Source organism: Sinocyclocheilus grahami, unplaced genomic scaffold (assembly GCF_001515645.1).
Source record: "Sinocyclocheilus grahami isolate Dianchi unplaced genomic scaffold, SAMN03320097.WGS_v1.1 scaffold419.1, whole genome shotgun sequence".
NCBI classification, from domain to species: domain Eukaryota; kingdom Metazoa; phylum Chordata; class Actinopteri; order Cypriniformes; family Cyprinidae; genus Sinocyclocheilus; species Sinocyclocheilus grahami.
In genome coordinates, this window is record NW_015505598.1 from 299,536 (window position 1) to 309,774 (window position 10,239).

General features: G+C 42.1%; 1 protein-coding gene across 3 annotated transcripts in view; it reads right to left on the minus strand.

Moving 5' to 3' along the window:
• Nucleotides 1-9,661, minus strand: part of septin4b (septin 4b) — a 66,285-nt gene extending 56,624 nt beyond the window's left edge. The window contains exons 1-2 of one of the 3 annotated variants that reach the window (XM_016232820.1): nucleotides 9,585-9,661; nucleotides 6,116-6,123 (exon numbers count right to left, since the gene is read on the minus strand). In XM_016232820.1, coding sequence (XP_016088306.1) covers nucleotides 6,116-6,123; nucleotides 9,585-9,636 — 60 coding nt within the window. In that variant the 5' untranslated portion in view covers nucleotides 9,637-9,661. The remainder of the gene's footprint in view (nucleotides 1-6,115; nucleotides 6,124-9,584) is intronic. The other 2 variants (XM_016232823.1, XM_016232822.1) reach the window with 2 other exon arrangements.
• Nucleotides 9,662-10,239: the final 578 nt, after the last annotated feature.

The following is a 10,239-nucleotide window of genomic DNA, read 5'->3' on the forward strand; positions in this document are numbered from 1 at the left end:
ACTTGCAGTCTTTATTATTTTTTATTTTGTTCTATTTATTGATTACTTTTTGTTTGAATCTCTCAACATTTTACAACAGTAGCCAGGTGGTGAAGACAAGACAAAAGAAACTAAATTACTAAGTCACTTGCACTCTCCGCTACCTGCGACGTCACTTGCAGTCGACACAAATGGTTTGTGTTGCCAATGGAGACAAGACGCTGTGGTGATTAAACGATTAAAACTAATTTAGTACCGTAACCTACAGGGTCCTGCAAGAAAAAGACAAGACCCGCAAATCCGTGGCCACAGAACAGCAGAATATGAATGCAATGCGCAAAGTCTCTCGTTAAGCGTCTTCCACCCGTAGAAAAACACAAACACTTAACATGGCTTAATGTATTAAGATGCTATTAAAATATCAAATTCAGTATACAGTTTATTAATATAATGAATATGTATATAGTATTTTCCTCCCACACCGCAAAATGTGGCATAATGTGGACATAATGGACATAAAAACTTGTTTCCTGGCTACACTGTCCACATATCTGGAGCCCTATGATGCGGACAGAGTCCAGGCATAAAGCCACAGTTCACTGAATAATGTGGAACGTCACGGAATTTGGGCAATTTGAATTAAACAATCAAGAAGCAGCGCTGCACAGCTGATCAAATTCAGATCATGATATGGACTAACGTCTGCAATCTTTGTTCATAAATTTCTTACATCATGCTTTCATTGTGTGTGTGTCTGAACACACCCTGTTGTGATTGCAAAATCTGAACTTCACTGCACCCCGCTGTAGATGCATGTCTCCTTTGACAAAATATCATTTCCAGCTGGACAGGACAGGAATATTTCTTCCTTTTGATAGAGCCAGGTTTTAGTTCGAGATGTTTGAAGCTGTTCTGGGCTCGTGGACGGGGAACTGGGAGACTGGCAGATGTGAGCTGTCACTGGTTTTTTATGTGCCCATAACATCTTTCACAATCTTCTTTGGGTCGAGAACATTTTAGAAGAAAACCAGCAAGTTTAATGCAACTGAAGTATAAACTAATGCAACTTTCTTCGAACCAAATGTGTTCAGCTATACACTCAAAATATGGATTTTATTGCTTGAATCATATATTTTTTAAAGAGTAAGTTATTGTACAAAATTGTTTTGCCTACAATTTTTTTTTCAGGTGCACATGACATTACAAATAATTTTTTTAGATGTAAGCAGTAACACTTTACAAGAAGATCCCATTAACTACCGTTAATGCATTAACTAACTAACAATAAGCAATACATTTGTTTCAGTATTTATTCATTTTTGTGAACATACTACTTAATGAATGCTATATCTTTTATTTTTTTTCATCTTGTCATTTTAGTGTTCTGGGAAAGCTTCTGCATAGTTGTGCCTCAGTGCTATTTTATAAACTGGTGTCCTCCTGAGACCGGGATGAAGCGGCTCCGTTCTGGAGAGCGGCCTGCTGTCTGATGATGATGATGATGATGATGATGATGATGATTAAATGTGTGTTTGTGCTGTGTCAGCATATCCTTTACTTTGTTACTCTGGGGTCACACAGAGCCATGAGAACCAGGCCGGAGTGTATTTATAGAAAAGCCTCTGTAAGGCCAGCATCTTTGGGTGTTCACAGACATTCCAGAGTCATTCCAGACCACAAGACCCGGCTGAGCCAGAGAGACGACGACTGGAACATCTGTGCACAGACACACTCATCCGCTTGCATTATTAGGATGTAATGTGTTATCATTTCATATAAGGAGCTGTAGTACATCTGATAAACCCAGTTGCAGGACAATTCATATTATTATTATTTTTTAAGGTATTGTTTAAAATGTAATACAAATTCAAATAAAGCGAAGACAAGAGTTTTCAGGTCGTTGTTGTTGTGAATGATGTCTACAAAGTAACAGCATTATTATTCGCTGAAGGCAGCAAACTAACTTTAAAATGAGTAAGAATAAAGCACTTACTGAAGAAAATTGAAATATTGTATTTGTTTACCTGCATATGAACATGCAAATGTGACACTTCATTATTAAAATATATATATATATATTTATTTTAAAATCTCAGAGTACTTCAGATGAAAATATATTTGCAGAAAGAGGATCAGATGACAACAAAGTTGATGAATGTGTGCATTTTAATGTGTCTGAAAGACAAACACCTTCCAAAGTGATACACGATGAAGAAACCGACTGATTGATCACTCAAATAAAAATTAATGTGTTCATCAGTAGTTGATTTCATCTTGAAACACTTCTTAAACCTGAAATGATTTTTGTATATGTATTTTTATATAAGCGGTCGGCTGTTTTAGAAAGGAACATTTAAAAGATGAAAATGATTGCTATTGTGTAAGTAATGTGTAGTAATGTAATCTCTAAAACGGTAACTGCAGTCTGATTAGGAGTATTTTAAAATGTAATTTAATCTAATTACGAGTACTTGATTTTTGGAATCTGATTACATAATCCAGATCCCTTGTAATCAGTTATGAGCAGCTCTGATGCTGAAACACTTTAGACTGAGGCTGCATTTATTTGATCCAAAGTACAGTAAAAATTGTGAAATATTATTATAATGTAAAACCGCTGTTTTCTCTGTGAGCATCTGTTACACTGTACTGTATTTCTGTGATGCGCAGCTGTATTTTCAGCATCATTACTGCAGTCTTCAGTGTCACATGATCTTACACACACACACACACACAGAGAGAGACACACACACACACACACTGACACACACACAAACACACACTGACACACACACTGACACTGACACACACTGACACACACACACACACTGACACACACACACACTGACACACACACTGACATACACACACACACACACACACACACACACACTGACACACACACACACACTGACACTGACACATACACACACACATATGTATTATTTATAACTAAGTAAAATAACACCCTGCAAGAAGCCAATAAGAGAGTGAGTGAGAAAGAGGATGTAAATGTGTTTTATGTAAATTATTATCTGCAGACACATATTCCATAATTTAAAATTACTCATCAACACTATGACAAATATATGCAAGCACCCATCTGTTGGGGGCTTTTTGGAATAAATACAGGTTTTATAATTAGAACATTTTCTCTGCAGCCATAATATAATAATTATTTAGATAATAATAATAAAAAACAATCATTATTTAATCCTCCTGAGGATCTACAGATGTTCTACTCCAGTAACCGCTGTCAAAAAAGATCATGTCAACTCACTCCAACTCACAGAGCCCATGTACTTGGTTAAGAAACAGTGCTTCATTTGCAGGAAGGCCAGCTGATAGACGATTGAGCTGAGCTATAGTGAGTATGGAGTGAAAGTCTTGAGGAGGGTGGAGAGATGCCACGAGGCGTGACGTCATCGCTCATAAAGCCTGCTCTAGATGCTTTTGTTGTGTGATATTTACTGGGCGTGCAGATCGGAGAGGTTCTGGGAGGAACCGCTGGGTGTTTCCAACGGAGAGAAACACACAGACTGCAAGCGTGCGCGAGTCAACGGGCCAGCTACAGGCCGAATGAAGACCAAATATAGGCAGCAACCGCAGGCATCAAACACACACACTGTACAGCGGGCACATATCTGCGGTCAGAAGCCGTCTGCGAATCTGAAACGGGACAAGATTACATCATAACCTCAGAGTTGGCTTCTCTGCCGGTTCCGGCCTTTTTCTGTGTTTATTGCACTAGAAGCACCACACCCAGGAGAGACGAGCAGAGCCACAACCATCACCAACATCCATCACAAAGACAGAAACGCACATAATACAGTGCAGATGCTATGAATAGCATGTTATTGTAGAGAGGTTTGTCATGGGCTGGAAAACACACTTGCGGTCAGTCTTCTCAGACAGAATTCACAGCAGCCACTTTCACAGACTGGGTCTTCCGTCAGGAATGCTAGCGAAAGTACAGCATTTGAGAATAGTCTATGAAGGAAGCTATGCTTCATCAGTAGGTTCTAGTCAGAAATGAAAACGCTGCCCTGATTTGTTCATCCTCATGTCGTTCCAAACATGTACGATTGTCTTCTGTGGTGCGATGCATTAGGACAGATTCATCAGAGCGGGATATTTTCAGGGAATAGTGACTTATCTTTGAGTCGTTCCTCACACAAAGCTGCTGTAGGGCTTGTAGGAACATAATGCATGGATCACTTTTATGGTGTTTTTATGCTGTATGAGGGTGGCTGTTTCAGGGCTGAGCTATTCCTTTAGCTATTGCATGGCATGTTTATAGCATATAGAAAAACTGTGATGTGACAAATTGTATTTTTAGAGTCGGAGCATGTTTCCATCTTTGCTCTTCTAATGGAGCAGAAAATACAAACGAGGAAACTGAGATGATATTATTACAAGCAAAGAACAACGTCAGCATAGGAAAGAAAGATGACAAAACTGTTTAACAGCTTTACTGATTCTCCTGAACATCAATGAGATGAAATGGAGAGAGAAAAGAAAAATCCCACATGTGTCTCCTCTAGAGTTTCAGAAGATCTCTGCTCAGATTAGCCAGTGTTCGTCATGAAACTCTTCCATGAGCAGATGATCGGAGCTCTGTATGCAGCTGATTCAGCTCAGAGTCAGGGGTTCGAGGCGAAGCATCTGAAGCAGCATCTTTGAATACCAACGTGAATAAACCAGACGCTCTTGACACCAACACACTGTTTGGCCACAGATCAACACGTTCAAACACAGCTGCAGAGCCACGAGTCACTCGAGAGCCTTCTCTACACGGATCAAGGTCAGATCGATCGCGCTCATCGAGATCATCCGGCAGCATTCCACAGAACCGGACGGGAAAAACTGGGTTCGGTGAAACCAGTGACCAAACCCTCTCTTGAGCAGCAGCAGGAATGAGAAACTGCTCAGGCTTTATTCACAGCAGGAGAACTCATCTCTCATCATGATTCATAGCGTGAGAAAAACAGCCACACTGCTCATACAGAACACGGAGAAGCTACAACATCTGCCAAACAACTCCTGCTGATTGATGATTGGTTATTTTCTGTATTTATGTGACAACACTGTGACACGTCTGGATAGAGGTCCTTCATCATGTGTAGTACAGTGAAGGAATCGGTAACACTTCACTTAAAGCCTTTATGTATAATGCATCATGAAGGGTTATTAAAGGCTAAAATTAGGGATGCGCCGATCCGATATTCATATCGGGTATCGGCTCCGATAGTGCCATTTTTCTCGGATCGGGTATCGGTCAGAGAGAGCCGATCCAAATCCAAGATTTTTATATTTTTTTTCCCCCCGATTGTGTGAATTATTCTGTGTAAAATAACAGAGTTCCTGTGGAATTCTTCAGCTTTTAAGAACTGCCTGGTTTTCCTGTAGTGGGCGGAGCTAATGCACTAACGACAATCTCATTGGCTGGTGCGCACCTATTATCCTCCCTGTTTAGATTTCAGCGAATCAGTTCGAATCAGTTCTACTCGGCTGTTTTCAACAATAATAGTTTCTCGAGCAGCAGATCAGCATATTATACTGATTTCTGAAGATCATGTGACACTGAAGACTGGAGGAATGATGCTGAAAATACAGCTGCTCATCACAGGAATAAATTACAGTTTAACAGAGATTCACATAGAAAACAGTTATTTTAAAAAGGAAAAATATTTCACAATATTACTGTTTTTGCAGTGTTTTGGATCAAATAAATGCAGGCTTGCTGAGCAGAATTCTTTAAAAAACATTAAACATCTGACTGTTCAGAAACTTTTGACTGGTCGTGTAATTATAACCAAATTTAAAATGCATAGTGTAACAATGAATTGATAAGTGTTATAATGTATAAACTGTGGTTACAATTACTCACAAGATTGTGCAATGCATTATAAGGTGCATAAGGTACAAGGCATAATGAATGTATTATAACGACTTTTATAATGCATTATACATAAAGGCTTTAAGTAAAGAATTCTCTAACGTTTGCATTTGGCGTCCCCAGTTTGGTTAGGATCGTGAATAAAAGTAAACCGCTGCAGTATACAGTACAGTATGAGCAGTACAGTGTGCTACTATTCTCCATCATAAATCATCACACAGCGGTTAGAGAGCTTACCTCATCATCTGATCGAGCGCGAGGCGAGTACAGATCCGACAGCACCAGCAACCCAGAGAGAGAGAGAGAGCAGAAAACACACTTCAGTATCAAACTCACTCGAAATAATGCCAACGAGACACAATAATACTGCAGTCAAAATCAGTGCAAGGCTCGAGCGCGTCGTCTGGATTGCTGTGGTGTGATGATGGACATTTTCCTGATCTTACGTGTTAAACCTTCACAGATGGAGAGCACATGCACAACACATGCATCTCCGGGGCCTTTTACACTGCTTCATAAAGAAAAGAGAATTTCAGTCAAACAAGAACAGGAGAAAAGGACCTGCAAAAGGACGGGCACTGTATCAGTATAATAACAACTCTTACTATACAATAACTGGGTAATAAGAAGCACAATCCTAATCTTAACCCATGGTGAATTCATGCAGTTACCCGAGATTTCTTCTGAAAGCTTCTCTTTTGAATCCTCCAGCAGACTTTCTCTGTAAACATAATTCTGCTCTGTTTCTACAAGCCAGGTCTCTGCTGTCTGTGCATATACTCCTGCTGTCTGCATGTGTCTGCATGTGACCCTGCAGTCAGATGATGCTCGACGGCGCTGATGGCTTGTAGAGCTCGGAAGCGAACACTAGCATGCTGCATCAGCTGCAATACTCGCAACACTGCTGGCTATTGTTTAAATAGCATGTAAAACACTGTACACATTGTGCAATCATAAAGATATTCAAACAGCAGTGCAAGTGCATTGCATTGTGGGATGCAGCATCTCATATGGTCATGTCACGATGCAGTAACAGTACTAGTAATATAACAGCGATCTATTGAGATCAGAGTCACTGCAAACGTCTGACTGTGTGTTGTCTGCGCAGGAGGCATCGGTCCTGCTGGACAGAGCGGCTTACAGCAGCGTGAGTGCAGATGGTCAACAGTTAGTGTGCTTGCTTTGCCCGCTCTTCTCTCCACAGGATCGTGACGTAACACCTCTCCTCTCCTTCTGCAGCGTCTTATCAACCAGTGCTGCTGGAATCTCCTTCCATTGCACTGTGCTTCCCAGAATCTGATCATGTGATCATCAACACTGTACCTCGGTGTCAGAGACTGAACACACTCACACACTCACACACTCACACACACACACACTGTGTGAAGAACACCACATCAGACAGCGTTCAGAAGCTTAGTCTGGAATGTATCAGGTCACAGATTGCAAGTTACCCTATTTAAATAAGTAATAAGTAGTGTAACTAGTTCAATTACTTTATTAAAGTAATGTAACTGATTCCATTTGATTACTTTTTTCTAAATACCTAAAGCATGTTTTCAACAGTTAATAATATTGAAGCATGTAAAGCAGGCAGGGTAACATTACAGTAGTGCTCTGATTACTGTCAGACTTTCACTTTAAGATTATAATTCTTTCATTTTGAAGCACAGCCACCACAGAATCAGACTTTAGCTCCTCTTTTTACCTTAAGATCGTTCTGAGGATAAATACAGGTTTAAAATCACAAGATATAGTTTAGTAGCTATGATACTGTTTCTGAAATCAAATCTTTTCACAGCTATGACCGAAGCACTGATATCTGACAGTGTCTTGGACAAACTGTTCATCTTAAAAATAAAGCATATAAACCCAAACAGGGAATAACACAGTGATCGCATGAGCATGTGTCTCATATTTTAGAGCAGTCAATGCGATTTATGAAAGAAATCAACTACATCTGTATATGTGTGAAAATATTCAGATGTGAATATATGTAATCATTAATATTTTCATAACTTTAATTACGCTTTTTTTCTCTCAGTAACTGCCACTGATTACAGTTACATTTATTTTGTAATTAAGTGACCTAATTCTGTCACATGTAACTAGTTACTCCCCAGCACTGGCAAGCGTCTCAAACTCTCAGCGCTTCACCCGTGCAATAACCAGTCTCTCAGCGCTCCACCCGTGCAATAACCAGTCTCTCAGCGCTTCCCCCGTGCAATAACCAGTCTCTCAGCGCTTCACCCGTGCAATAACTAGTCTCTCAGCGCTTCACCCGTGCAATAACCAGTCTCTCAGCGCTCCACCCGTGCAATAACCAGTCTCTCAGCGCTTCCCCCGTGCAATAACCAGTCTCTCAGCGCTTCACCCGTGCAATAACTAGTCTCTCAGCGCTTCACCCGTGCAATAACCAGTCTCTCAGCGCTCCACCCGTGCAATAACCAGTCTCTCAGCGCTTCCCCCGTGCAATAACCAGTCTCTCAGCGCTTCACCCGTGCAATAACTAGTCTCTCAGCGCTTCACCCGTGCAATAACCAGTCTCTCAGCGCTCCACCCGTGCAATAACCAGTCTCTCAGCGCTTCCCCCGTGCAATAACCAGTCTCTCAGCGCTTCACCCGTGCAATAACTAGTCTCTCAGCGCTTCACCCGTGCAATAACCAGTCTCTCAGCGCTCCACCCGTGCAATAACCAGTCTCTCAGCGCTTCCCCCGTGCAATAACCAGTCTCTCAGCGCTTCACCCGTGCAATAACTAGTCTCTCAGCGCTTCACCCGTGCAATAACCAGTCTCTCAGCGCTCCACCCGTGCAATAACCAGTCTCTCAGCGCTTCCCCCGTGCAATAACCAGTCTCTCAGCGCTTCACCCGTGCAATAACTAGTCTCTCAGCGCTTCACCCGTGCAATAACCAGTCTCTCAGCGCTCCACCCGTGCAATAACCAGTCTCTCAGCGCTTCCCCCGTGCAATAACCAGTCTCTCAGCGCTTCACCCGTGCAATAACTAGTCTCTCAGCGCTTCACCCGTGCAATAACCAGTCTCTCAGCGCTCCACCCGTGCAATAACCAGTCTCTCAGCGCTTCCCCCGTGCAATAACCAGTCTCTCAGCGCTTCACCCGTGCAATAACTAGTCTCTCAGCGCTTCACCCGTGCAATAACCAGTCTCTCAGCGCTCCACCCGTGCAATAACCAGTCTCTCAGCGCTTCCCCCGTGCAATAACCAGTCTCTCAGCGCTTCACCCGTGCAATAACTAGTCTCTCAGCGCTTCACCCGTGCAATAACCAGTCTCTCAGCGCTCCACCCGTGCAATAACCAGTCTCTCAGCGCTTCCCCCGTGCAATAACCAGTCTCTCAGCGCTTCACCCGTGCAATAACTAGTCTCTCAGCGCTTCACCCGTGCAATAACCAGTCTCTCAGCCTTCACTAGCAGACAGCACACACAGAGCTCTGACCTGACAGCATGAGGTGAGTTATGGTTATTACACCGACAGATAAAGGCAGCAAGTTAAACCACTGCGAACACTTCGTGCGTCTGAAGTAAACGCATCAGAAACAGTTGTGGACTTCTCCCGGCTTCCGTCACTGAGTTAGGTTTGTTGGTGAAGCTGTGGATGAGAGCATCAGCTGGGCTCACTGTGCGCAGTCTCTCCCGCAGGAGTGCGACGCGATAGCGCCGTGTTTGAGACAGAAAGGCGTCCCTCACCGTGACTGAAGAGCGCAGTCCTCAGCCGGCTGCTGACAGTCGAGTTTTCCATCGCGCGGAAGCCGAGAGCCTCCTCTGGGGAGCACACAGACGGCTGGAGCGTGCGCAGGCGCGTCACTGAGCGCTGTAGACGCAGCTCCGCGGCAGGCGTGACGTCACGCGCGTCTGCTCAAATACTTACTCGTCTTGTATTTTGAACAAAGTTAAAGTGGCACGTTTCAAAATACTTCACACGATGTACCCATGTAAGCGGCTCTTTCTAAATTCTTGGACATGATAATACTTGCGTGTTCTGTAACGCACACGAGGAAGACTTTTGGGTGATTCTTAGACTATGGGCACTTTCATGTTCTTTGGTCATGTTTATAAAAATACAAATCATTTTGGACAAATTCCTCTTTCTTAGTCAAACTAACAATAAAACCACCTTAAAATCTTTTTACTACCTTTCTATTATGATTTTTTCATACTTTTCAGCCTCCTTATAGGTGTCAAAATCACTGTTTTCTCCTCGTCGCACACCCAGACTTTTAAACTTCAACAATGAAAATACAGTTTAAAAATATGACTTATCTGCTAACTATTAATGTACCTGAATTAAGCACTAGTAAAATAATTAAAATACATAATAGTATTTAATGTGAGACCACAATCA